General features: G+C 31.8%; 1 protein-coding gene across 1 annotated transcript; it reads right to left on the bottom strand.

Moving 5' to 3' along the window:
- Positions 1–7,104: 7,104 nt before the first annotated feature.
- LOC112780130 (cell division control protein 48 homolog C) lies at positions 7,105–11,948 on the bottom strand. The gene is made up of 10 exons (XM_025824470.3): positions 10,741–11,948; positions 9,663–10,264; positions 9,415–9,567; positions 9,031–9,147; positions 8,811–8,915; positions 8,320–8,385; positions 8,153–8,217; positions 7,875–8,070; positions 7,640–7,771; positions 7,105–7,545 (listed from the first exon to the last, which is right to left on the bottom strand). The coding sequence occupies exons 1-10, from the start codon at positions 11,735–11,737 to the stop codon at positions 7,498–7,500; spliced, it is 2,481 nt and encodes an 826-aa protein (XP_025680255.1). The 5' UTR covers positions 11,738–11,948; the 3' UTR covers positions 7,105–7,497.
- Between the last annotated feature and the right edge of the window lie 2,077 nt (positions 11,949–14,025).

Genomic DNA, 14,025 nt, shown 5'->3' with positions numbered 1-14,025 from the left:
GTAATACTTTGACTTGACGAATGTGACACCAAACTTACGGTAAATCTACTGGTAAAATCGCTGCTAATAATGTCTGCCACTAAATCTAACGGTAAATTCCATAGTATTCAACGTCTTTTTTGTAATATATAACTCCAAGTTATTTTTTTAGAATTGAGTGGTGAACTTATTGGAACTTTACTTGATTGAATTAATAAACATTAATAGACTTTCTAGATTTTAGTGTTCACCGATTATTAGGACAATTCAACCAATTCTATTAATATTCTGGAAGGGACTATGATAGGTAATCCTAGGACTAATCTTAAAGTCAAAACTCTTTTATAGTCTCGAATTTAATTTCTTGAATAATTATTTTAAATTCACGTTCAGAACCCTAAAATCCACCTTTAATTCATAATCAGTGGTGTTGTCTTCGAGATATGACTTGGTTAGATAACTCGCAACCTAATTCTAACGTTCCAATACCCCTTTTCTTCTAAATTTGATTAGTGGTGAATTGAAGTGATAAACAACGGCTTTCAAATATTAAACATCATTTTGTCATGCCAAAGTGAAACACGGGAAATAATGAGTCCTTATAGTTTCTGTTGGTTAACTTAGTGTGAGTTCACCAGATTTGACGTATTTAATTTGATTTGAACAATATATAGTAATAATTTTACTGCAACTTTTAGTAAAGACTGGATATAACAGTACACTATAAGAAATTCGCTTATTACCGTTAAATTTATTGGTAAAATTTTAAAAAATTCGACAGTAATAAATTTATCGTCAGATTTATCGTCAGACAAAAACAAATGGTATAAAATTTGTCGATTATCACTTATCATCGAATTTACTTATTCCATCAATAATTATCGTCGGATTTTTTTAACGGTAACCAGTTTCAGGATGCCAAACTTAGATAGAATTTATCGACGAAGAAAATTTAACTGTAATATTGGCATAATTTGTATTCGATTTCGTGCCGTGTTATCGTCGAATTTATATCCCCCAATAAATTCGACGGTAAATTATCATAATAATTATTTTAAATATTAAATTTAATCGTTACCATCGGATTTATCACACCGTAAATCCAATGATAATAAAAACAATTTAAATTAAAATGTAATATAATTAGAAGAGAAAAAAGTAAAAAACACAATTTAAAAAAAAATAATTTTTCTTACTAAATAAACTAAATTAATAAAGTTTTTAAAAGATATATATAAAAAGTCTGCAACTTGGATGCAGTGGAGACGCAATGGTGGTGGTGGAGGCGCAGTGGCAGCAGTGGCGACTGGGGTGGCATTAAATTAGGGGGTTAGTCTCAAGGTCTTTCTAAAATCAAATAAAAACAACTAGGGTTAGGGTTGTTGCTTGGGTAGCTGAAGGTGGTGTGGTGGCTGGAGGTGGCATTGTGGAGGTCGGCGGTCTTCACAGTGGCGGTGAGAGATGGAGAGGGTAGGTTGCGGCGGTGAGACAAATAGACCTGAGACAACAATGACGTGCACGACGACGACGAAGACTTGGTGGCAATGTCTTTCCTAGAGTTGGTAGAGGAGGAGAGAGTGAGAGAGAGAGAGAGGGGTTTCAAAGAATGGGGGGAGTCGCGGACCCTAAGTATTCAAATTACTGTCAGATTTTTCAATGGTAATTAATCGTTTCATTTAACAAAACGGTGCTTTTCAAAAAATGAATTACCGTTGTAGTTCTAATAAATAGTTTTTCAGCCGTTCATTACTGTTGGATTTTCTGGCGAAATGCTAAATTTGATTATAAGGTTTATTCCTCGACAAAATTATTATACAAACCGTCGCAAAATTCACCAATAAAACCATCAGTAATGACCACCGATAAATCTGACTATATGAGCGTATTTTTGGTAGTGTAAACTTCATTGCACTTGGAGGTTGAATTATGGTATATGACTATATCATCTTCCTTTTCCTTCCTTTGTCTTGCTTTGTTTTTGTTCGTTATAAGACCAAACCAAAAAATCTCCTAAATTGTTAATTTCTATCTTAAGGTTTCAAAAAAAAAAAAAGATTAAATATCTCTTTCTGAACCATCACATATGTTCTTACGAACTTTGACAATAAATCCCCGCACAAACAATGTTAGAAAGCAGCAATAATACTAAACTACATAGCTCATTATATATGTTTGTTTCAATATCTAGGTATTATTACGAGAAATATGATTAACATAGCTTGAAAAATGTGTGTACACTATATTGTTTCCATTTCTAATATTTGAACATGAGATACAATAAATATGAAACAAACTTACGTATCACTTGATCAACTTAATTAATACTGGCTTCGCTTTGCAACAGGTTTCTTCAAGCATATTCCACAAAATGGGAAAAATCTCTTTTTTTTGGGGGGTGGTTGGGGGGAGGGGGTTGTTGTTTGATAATGGGGTGGATCGTTGGTATTGTACTAAGGTAGATCAAGTAGGTGAAAGAACTAATGGGTCACTGGGTATTATGTCAATAAATGAACATGTCTTCTGTTGTGACAATTAATTAATATGCGCTCTTTAATTTCTTTGGAAGATGGAAGATTAGGAAGGGGGCCCTATTGTTCCCAATAACATGCATGGCTAAAAAAGCCCATGGCAGTGATGATGACATATTAATTGCAAAGTACATAGATGGTGTTTTTGTGTGCTCGGACTTCAGATATATATAGATGTGATCTATGATAGATTATACATTTTCCCTCCCTTATTTCCTTATAGGGAAAAAAAAAAGCAAACATACCTTGTCATTTACACATTCGAAACATATATCAAAGTTGTATATATATTAAAAAAATATATAATCAGAGGAAATTAAATGGAGACTATAATCTAATCAAATGGTTATAAATTAGATTAGGTGTTTATAAATTGCGTTATGAAAATGTTACATTTCGATCCTAATTGAATTTTATGTAATCCGTTGGAGGTTAAAATGAATTTGTAGAGTATAAAATTTCTATATATATAATTTAATTTGCTAGAGGCTAAAGCGAATTATGAAGATATTTTAGCACATGATAATCCGTTAGAAGTTATAGCGATTTATGAAAAAGCATAATTCGCTGTTCACAACGACGAATTATGAAGAAAATAAAAGTCAGTTTGAGATTGCTATGAATTATGAAGAGACATTGGTATATAAATACAGCTTAAATATGATGAGTGTGTTGTAAAGTGCCTAAATACAATGTCTAGTGATAAAAATTTCTTAACTCTTGTGCATCATAGAGGGAAAATTAAAAAAAAAAAGAGATACAATAAAGTTTGCTGATAAAAATCCAACAAGTATTTTTATCCGTGAATCAAGTAGTTTTGCTGATTGGAAAGCCAGTGTAAAAACTCAGAATGTATAGAATCAAACGGGTGAAAAAATTAGTTTACAAGATCTCGATTTTCATGGTGTTAACCACTGTTAAGTATGATTCATTTGTGATAGGATGCGATAAAGATCTATAAGTTCTATTTCATTGTTGAGAAAATTTTCAGAGGTGAGAACTACTAAGAACCACCTGTGTCGCAGTCTTCTCACCAAATAGCTGAGTGGAGAGCAACATCATAATATAGATCCGAGCATATCTCCTCATTTGTATCTACTGGGAGCACCTTGAATGTGTCATGAAACCACTTGAAAGTCATTGTCATCTTATCGATGCATCTAGCTGGCAAAAGCTCGTCTAATAGCTCCTCAAATTAAACTCACGCTGACTTCTCATTCAGAATGAACTACGAAAAACGTAAGAGGCACTCGTTGACTGCCTCGCCATCAATAAGCAAACCCAACTAGTAGGCCACGTCGAGTAGCATGATAGTGCACTTTTCGAATGGCATATGAAACGTGTGTATTTTGAAACAACACCTCTCAATAAATGAGCTGATAAGAGGCTTATCCAACTTAAATTAATAGTTATTTAGCCTAACAAGGTGGTTTAAGTCAGCAGCCTCAAAATATAGAATGATACAATCGTGTAGAAGCATATTCTGTTACCGTCTAATGCTAATAATACAATAAGTCTGCTGTATCACAAAGTAAAAATTGCTATTTTAAAAAGTACTCGATAAATATATAATTGAAATAATTAGAAATTCAAATAAAAAAATATTAAATTACAACATGAAAATAAAAATTTAATAAAAATTCTAAAAATAATAATTAACTGCTAAATTTTAATTTTTATAAATTAAAATAGATTAATACCATCCAAACTACTATGTCTAAAGTATCCAAACTACTTATCAAAACATTCACTATACTAATCTGTATCCTAATCTACTCACCATCGTCACTACTATTCTACTTCAAATGATATTTTATCAAACAACAATGCTAGGAAATCAAGAGGGTATCAGCTAAAAATTAGCCAAATGTCTTTGGGTGAATCCAAAATCTCTACGTAGATGGTAGATGGTGTTTATGCTAAACATTAGGATGTTTCTTCTACTAAGTATCAGAATGTTTCTTTTTTCATACTAAATGGATGTTCTTTTATATATTTTATATATTTTTTTATATACTAAGAATTAGGATTGTTGGAAGCAGAGTTCCGTGATCCCCGCCTCTAATTCTCCAACGTATCATTCAGAATTTTAATTTGGGTTGAGAAGTAATTAATATCAAATATTATAAATTAAAAATAAATAAAATTAATTAAATATAATTATAAATTAATTAAATTGTTTACTTTTTGGCTGATCACCTCTTGGTTACATATACTTTTCCTTTATCAAAACTAATAAACAATAATACTAGCATTTTTAACATAATATCACTACCATTTCTAATCTAACAGTACTATAATCAACAATATTACTATCATTCTAAAACTATTTCTAATAAACAATAACATTACCATTTCTAATCTAATCGAAAATCTCCTAAATTAAGAGATATTACTACACTAACCTCCTGATTGATGTTTTACAGATATTGCAATTGGATAATATCTAAATGCCTTTAATTTATTTAAGCAATTTATCCTAAAATTTATTTAAGCCCTTTTACTTTTATTCAATAATGTTTGTTTGTATCCAAGTGAATTCAATTTATTATGTCATTGTGAACAATATAAAACAAATTTTCATCCTCTTGTTCGAGCCATCTGCCATAATGTCCCTCTGCATTTGCCATAGCCAACATGCAAAATAAGGACTCGATCAACATCATTGCTATTCATTAACTATTATTCATCTTCAGTGCTAGTTATTATTATTATTATTATTAGTTTTTTTGGGTCCATCACAAAGCAGTACTATAAACATAAATATAAATAGTACAATGCACATTGTATTGTTTGTAGTACGTGTATAAAAAATAAATTTAAGGTGACGGTTGCAATCAAACCGAAAAGTGACAAGATAGCTAAGGATCGACCTGAATCTTGAATGTGTACTTTCACACACATATATATATAGAAAAAAAAGGAAGGGTTGGGGGGCAGAAGTGTTATTCTTCACTGAGGAGTTGTTAATTTAAAGTTTTATAACAAAATTCTCATTTTCATTTTACATTTGTGTAGTATTTAAATTTAATACTTTCTCTGAGTCTTTTAATTATATTTCTCTAATAATAATATTATCCCCTCAGTTTTTTTTAATAATGTTTAAACTCCAAAAAAATAATAAAAATGGAAAAATTATATTTACACCACTAAATATACACCTTGACAAATTTTTAATTTCTATCATTTTTTATCAATCATTTTTTTATACCAAATGTATAAATATACATAAAAGATATATAAAAAATAGTGAATATAACATTTCTTCTAGAAGTCCTAGCACTCGAATTATCTGCATTGTTGCTTATTCTCTTAATTCTTAAATGCAACCATATCTTGTCTCCTTCATAAATACTTTGGTTTTCATATTAGAAAGGAAGGTAATGTATAAAAAATCATGGATTTGGATCCTCTAAAGTTTGAATTTTCACTCTAGAGAGTAAAGTGTAATCTTTTACCATTAATTTCATAGATGAGACCAATAATAAATATGAAAGAGAAATTATTCAAGGGTAGAAGATCACACTTTACTCTTTAAAGTGAAATTCAAACTTTAGAGAATCTAAATCCAAAAATCATAACTAGTGAATTATCCGCACATCCATACCACTGGTTAGATCATATTAGAAGTAAGGAGTAAGAAATTCCAGTACAAAGGAAGGATTATTACTATACCTAATTCTAATTATAAGTCTTTTACAGTAGTATAATCTATTCAAAGCTAAGTGGCAACACTTAACATACAAATGAATTTATAGAGTGTAGAAATATTAAGGGCAAGTTAAATAAATAAATCAAACAGACTTTAAAATTATGTAATTGCAACTTTTTAAAAATTGTTACATATTTGTGTCATTTTATATTTCTATATAAATCGCTACAGGAATATAGCGGTTTATGAATACATAATTCGCTACAGAAGTAGCGTGGATTATGTAGAAAAATTTTTCACATAGAAACCGCAATATAACGATTTTATGAACGATTTTATACATGCATAAACCGTTGTATCCTGTTGCGGTTGAGCACTACTTCTTTATAAATCGTTGTATCTTAGTGCGGTTTATGCATGTTCAAAACTGCTATATTTCTGTAGGAATTTCTGCATAAAATTTTTTTAACGTAATTCACTAATTCGTGCTACCCATGTATATGACACAAATCTGTAACAATTTTCAAAAAATTACAATTACATAATTTTGAAGTCCATTTGATTATATTTATTTTGGTATCTTGTCCAAATATTAATATAACATCCTTTCGACTTGTACACTTCAACATCAAAAAACAAATTATACATTTTAGAAATTTAGGATATGAAATATTCATGAACCTAAGTTTTAGGGAGTTTATTGTTTCTCCCCTCCTAATGTGAGGTTTTGTTAACAAAAATACTCGTTGGAAACTTGGAATAATGACTAAAAAAGGGGTCAATTCAGATTACACATTTTTTTTATGGTAAAACGTGAATATTAATGAATTAATCAGAAAATATGAAACATGATAAATTCTTATATTACTTTTTCTTGTTATTGAATAAAATTTTAGATATCATAGGTAATCTCCCATTTTTTGTTTGATAAATAAAAGCAAATTATTGGTATGAAATTGTATTCATATTAAAGATAATAATAAAAACCCGTTAAATAATCATTTAATTAAAATGTTAAGCTATCTAATAATTTAATTTTCACCTATTGTCTTTCGGAGAAAACAACTACATCTAAATAAAGGGAAATAATAGATCCACTCCTATTTTTTGATAATGCTACTCTACATATGATTTTTTTTGTATTGTATATTTGCTATTTATATTTAAAAAAAAGAGTCGTGTTATCAAAATTAGAGTGGCAATGTTCATTTTCCTAAATAAAGTACCAAACTTTTAAACAAAAAGAACAAAACATAGGGAGATCACTAAGACAAAGTTAAAACAAAACACAATAAACATTTGAACTCCAAGTATAATGTTCTGAAACACTCATGATCCTCATGATGCTTTAAAGCGCTCTGCCAAACGCTCGTACCTACGCCTTTCCTGATCCAAATAAGTGAAACAAGTTCCAACATTTCTGCAGTAAGATAGCAGCTTTAATGTGGGAAAGAAATATACATAGAAGAATGGGCCATACCGCGGGAGACACAGAGGGAGAGACTTTAGTAAGTGCTATCTCGAAATGCCTTGGCATGTATGTATTAGTATCACTAGTAGCTTCAACTGAGGTCAATTTCTCATTGACAGCAGCTTTAGCTGCTTCATTCATCTGTATCAAGAAAATCACAACTTCCCCCGATTATTCCTCCTTTCTTACAAATAACTTGATAAAGTGATTAAAACAAGCTGAAAAAGATATAGCAGAGACAAACCAATGCAGCAAGGTCTGCGCCACTAAAATTTTCACAAGCTTCAGCTATGGCTCTCAAATCCACAGTAGAATCAGCAGGCTTCTTCCTTGCAAGAGCTTTCAATATTGAAAATCGCTGGTCAGCGTTCGGCACAGGAACGTAAAGAAATTTACCAAGTCTACCAGAACGGAGGAGAGCCTCATCCATCACATCGGGCCTGAAAAATGAGAAGTTTACTTCAGTGAAATGATGAGATGGGAAGAAAAATAACTAGTTAGATATGGTGAACAAAATTTTACCTATTTGTAGCACCAATAACAAAAACACCTTGGCGCTGGTCGCCACCATTTAGCTCAATAAGTAACTACAATTGCAAACAATGGTGTCATTTTTTAACAACAGAATTAAATCAGTAGTACGATACCAACATGAGAATTATTTATCCAATAATTAGTAATTGTCTGACCTGGTTCACTACTCGTTCGACTACCGATCCACCTTCCGAATCCCGTTTGGTTGATAGAGCATCCACCTAAAATTGATTAAAATAGTCATAAAGAACAGGTATTATTCCCAAATCAAAGTAACAGAATACAAGAACCATAATTCAAGAGTTGGTCTCAAATTCTCCCAAGAGACTAAATAATTTCTCCTACCTTTCATTTATAGTGATTAACCTCTCTAACTAACTCAGTATTGGGATCCTTACACAACATTCTAAAAAAATTGCACAAACGTAATCAAAATTAACACTCTCTGTATAAGCAAAATAAGTTAACAGATAAGCCACATAACGTGTTTAAAGCCTCCCTCCCCTCTAGCGCATATACTTGCACTTAACAATGAATAATTAAACACACAGGAACTGACTTTTATAGTTAACATATACTTTTATAGTTAATTTGGATAAAATCGAGTCAAATATTTGAACATTCATTAAGAGATTAAATTACTAACCTCGTCAAAAAATACTATACAGGGTGAACATGCCCTTGCACGACTAAACACTCGTCGAACTTCTCGCTCACTTTCTCCAACAAATTTATTTAAGAGTTCAGGCCCCTGAATAATTCAACAAAACCAATTTGAAATAAGGGTTTATTCGATATAGTGTAAGTTTCAGTAAAGCAAAAGCAAAACCAAAAATAAATAAGAAAGATGAAGTATTTAGATAAACCTTAATATGAATGAAATTAGCTCCTGCCTCATTGGCAACAGCTTTGGCAATAAGAGTTTTACCGCAACCAGGGGGCCCAAAAAGCAAAATTCCCGTCTCATTTACCACCTCAAATGTCTGAAATAGATAAATCCAACAACATTCATCAACCAATGAAATTAAACTAACCACTATTTTCAATGGAAAGAGGGGAGGCAAAAATCAATTCATCAATTTTCAAATGACAAAATGCAATTAGTGCAAGAACTAAGAGACTGCTATCAACCAATTCTCAGAGAATACGAAAGCCTATTATATGGACAAAAAAGCCTGTTTAATCTAATAGCAAGTTTTCTCTAGGTTAGACTTTAGGACAAGAAAGTAAAGTGTACTTCGGAAAAATACCTGATAAACCTCGGGATATTTTATTGGCCTTATTATACTGGATTCAAACTCCTCCCTTAAACAATCAAGGCCCCCAACATCTTCCCATTTCACATTGGGAACGGATGAGAAGCCCTCTCTTCTTAATGAAGGTTGTACCTTTTTCACTGCTTCCTGCATGAATACCCCATAAATATGAGTAACATGTTTAACAACTATAATAACATTATAACAACAATAATAAGACAAAGTAAACAAATCTAGGGAACCTGAAAATCAGACATTGTGCAAACAAGCTTATCCACATCTTCATGCGACCAAGGTTCCTTCCACCAGTCTCCAAGACACCTTGTATGATCCTGAGATAGTTCCCATTTCCTTCCAGAAATGATTCTCTTTATTGCCAAATTACCAGCCTCCTTAACCACAGCTACCAAATCAGCACTGACGTATCCTGGCGTAGATCTTGCTATATGTTTAAGATCCAATGAACCCTCAAGTTTAAGATTGCGTGTAAGCATAGTAAGGATATGCTCTCTTGAAGATTCATCAGGAATGCCAACAACAATCTCACGATCAAACCTCCCAGGCCTTCTCAAGGCCGGGTCAAGAGTATCAGGCCTATTTGTTGCTCCAATTATAAGAACATGGCCAGGATGAACTTTAGAACTGTCCGAATCATTAGCAGATTCCATACGCCTACTTGATTGATCCATGCTAACCAGTAACTGTGTTACAATTCTCTTCTCCATCTCTCGTTGTAAATTCTCTCTTTTCGAAGCAATTGAATCAATCTCATCAATGAAGACGATTGATGGGGCAGTCCTATATGCTTTAGTGAAAAGCTCTCTAATATTCTCTTCAGATGCACCTTAAGAATTCATGGGACAATAGGGATGAAAATAAGCAGTAATAACAGGCAAGGACACTAATTTGTAAAGGGCAGCTTGGTGCACAAGCATCCCACATTAACGCAGGGTCCAGGAAAAGGCCGCACTCAAAGGGTAAATGTACGAGGCCTAACCTAATATTGTTTCCTCAGCTTAACCCGGTACCTTGAGATCACACGGAGATAACTCAACTGTTGCTCCAAGGCTCCCCTTCAAGGACACTAATTTGTAATAAGCACTAATTTGAAACTCCATTTTTCGAAGAAAGATCAAATTCTTTAGGATTAATCTTACAAGAACACGCGCAACCATTTCTTAATGTCTATCAATAATATGTCTAATCCCTAAACCCTAATCCCTATCATCATAAATAATGCCTGTGGTTGGTCCCTAATACTGATCTAAGAACATTCGAAATGAAACCTCAAGTTTAAGGAAGGAAATTATTATGAAATACCTGAGACTCCTGAAACCAATTCAGTAGCTGATATCTGATAGAAGGGAAGACCGGTCTCATTAGCTATGGCGTGAGCCAGTGTGGTCTTGCCACAACCAGGTGGCCCATGCAGCAAGATTCCAGTAGTAGGAGTAACACCCAGCTCTCTTGGCAACTCGGGATGATACAATGGCACAATCACTTCCATCAGCTCCTCCAAAACATCCTGCATTCCACCCAAATCACTGAACCTCGGTCCCGTCTTCTGTTTCAATTCAACATCGCTGCCACCACCACCGGTGCCATTCGAAACGGAACCCTTTGAATTCACATCCTTCGCAGCAGCTTTCGCTTCGCCTCTGCCTCCGTTCACAGCACAAAGCTCGTTAGTAACCTTGCTACTATTGGCCACCTCCAATTCAACGTTCTTATCCTCCACAACTGGCTTCTTCTTCCTCACATTATCATCCTTTTTGGGAGTGTACTTATTCCGCAGCATCGTCTTCATCAAATCGAAAGCAGGTTCGTACTTCTCCCCGTAAATTGCGTCCTCCGATGTCGACATAGATACTGCGCCATCATCATCATCCTCCTCCTCCTCACTGCCGCTGCTCCCGGACGCGCTCGAGCTTGAAGCAGAGGACGTAGAAGCAGAACCCTGAGCTTCCTCTTCTCCCTGCATCCTTTTACGCAGGTGCAAAGCCTCCATCTTCTGCAACCTTTCTTCGCCTTGGTCGATTGTATTCCGTCTCCTTCGGGGCGCGCTTCGACCTCTTTCTTCGTCATCGTCTTCGTCGTCGCGCGTGGGAGAGACTTTGGGCGGCGCGTGTTTGGCACGTGGCTCGAGGACTTGTTGAACTAATCGAGTGAGGGCTTGCTGCTTGGTGCGCTGGTAATCGGGGTAAGTGGAGCGGAGGTGGTTAACGATGTCATCGACGGTGGTGTAGCGGGACTTGCACGAATCCAATCGACGACGGAGAGTTCCGAGCAGTGGCCTTCCCCCGTTTCTTCTCCCCATCTCACCGTCTGTGAGAAATTGAAGAATGATGAAGAAGAAGAAGAAGAAGAAGACTCTGCCTCTGGTAATTGGTGGAGTGAGGCTGTGAGGGACAGAAAGTGCCACACGAGGCAGCACCGCAGCAACAATAAACCCTAATAATGTAAATGAAGAATGCAATTTATATATTAAATAATTATTTATAACTGTTGTGCCAAAAATTTGACACAAATGCTCAATCTCAGAAAGAATTTCACTGTTAAAGTAGAAGATCATATGCATGTGAAACACATTAACGAGTTAGATTTGATGGTCAGGTTAGTTTATGCTTGGAGGTCAAGTTTATTTGAAGTTAAAAATTACTGAGGTCTAAATGTGTTTGACGTCCAAATTAACATAAGATTTTTTTTTTTACAAATATAATTAGTTTTAATAAATTAAAAGAGTTTTTATTTATTCATTCATTTATTTTAAAAAATTTTAGTCACATTAATATACGAAAATATAAATTATGAATTCATATAAATATTAAAGACTAACTGATAAAAAACATTTATATTTATTCTTTAAATTTAGATCATTGATACAAAGTTAATTAACTTTTTTATTTGATATTTTTTATGTTGTCTAGATTATTTTTTGGAGAAAACTCTTGGAATGAAAAATAATTGTTAAAAAATATTCTCCAGTAAAGTTTCAAGAAATGGATTTTAAATTATTATATGAACATCCTAGACCAATGGCGGTTTCAAGGGGCCATGGTCCCTCTTTTTTAAAAAAAATAGTATTATTAGTTTATTATTATTATATAATATATATATATATATATATATATATATATATATATATATATATTAAAGATAAAGTACTAAATTGTCCTCTAAGTTTGGGCGTAATTCTGTTTTGATCCTTAAAGTTTAAAGTGTTTTATTTGAATAAAAAAAAAGTTTCATTTAGTATCAATTTAGTACCACAGTGAGGTCAAAATTAAATAATTAACAAAATATCCTACATAACAACAGTTCAAAAACAAAATCGATAATCTGAACAAGTACAAGCTCCAGAGGCACAAAATCAACCATTGATGCATCAATACATTTATTTATCATTTTCTTTAGTTTTATAGAAAATATTTTATTTATATTATAAAATAATAATAAATAAATGTATTGATGTATCAATGGTTGATTTTATGCCTCTGGAGCTTGTACTTATTCTCCAGATTATCGATTTTGTTCTTGTACTGTTGTTATGTAGGACATTTTGTTAATTATTTAATTTTGACTTCACTGTGGGACTAAATTGATGCTAAAGGAAACTTTTTTGGATTCAAATAGAACACTTTAAACCTTAAGGACCAAAACAGAATTACGCCCAAACCTAGAGGACGAATTTAGTACTTTACCCTATATATTAATTATAAATTAAATATATTTTAATATATTACACACTAAAAAAATACATAATAATTTAATATGTATAAATTATAATGTGTATTATAATATATTAGTAGCAAATAAAAAATAAATTTAAAATACAATAAAAGCTTATAAATATATAAATAATTGAAAAGTTATTGAAATATATAGGTTTTGATTAATGTAAAAAATTAATAACTAAAAAAAATTATTTTGATTTTTTTTATGACAACAATAACAATTAAATAGATTTTTTAAACAATAAAAATTATTAAAATAAAATAAAAAATAAATTTTTAGCTGATTATATGATTATATATGTTGAAAAAGAGAATGTTTCAAAATTTATTTCAGATAGTAAATTGATCATTTTAGTTATATAAAATATTACAAAATAAATTTAAAAATACTAAAACTTAAAAGTATGTAATTGAATGTTAATTTTTATATAATATATTATTAATTTTAACCTATATACTATAAATTATATTTTAATTTATTTTATATTTAATTTGACTCTCCTCTTGTAAAATTTTTTGATCCGCCACTGTCCTAGACTATATATACATGTAGTTTAATTGTTTAACTAAGAAGTAAAAAATATTCTTCGTTACTTAATTAATCTTTACTTGAAGAAAACAAATTAAGCTGCAATTTATATCGATAAGAATGTTTTTTCACAATTTTTACACCGGTATGCAAATTTACTTACTGTTCAACACAATATAAAAGTAAAAAATAAAATATTTAAATATTTAAAATTTATTAAATATTATTTTTTTTTTTAGTAAATTAAAAGTAGTATAGTATTCATTATAAAAGTAAAAGACAAAAATTTAAAAATGAATAAAATTTATTATTTTTTATCAGTATTTTTAATTAATAATTTAA

The sequence above is a fragment of the Arachis hypogaea genome, chromosome 19 (assembly GCF_003086295.3).
Source record: "Arachis hypogaea cultivar Tifrunner chromosome 19, arahy.Tifrunner.gnm2.J5K5, whole genome shotgun sequence".
Taxonomy (NCBI): Eukaryota; Viridiplantae; Streptophyta; class Magnoliopsida; order Fabales; family Fabaceae; genus Arachis; species Arachis hypogaea.
Note: the sequence above shows the minus strand (reverse complement) of the source record. Positions and strands in the feature narration are given on the sequence as shown.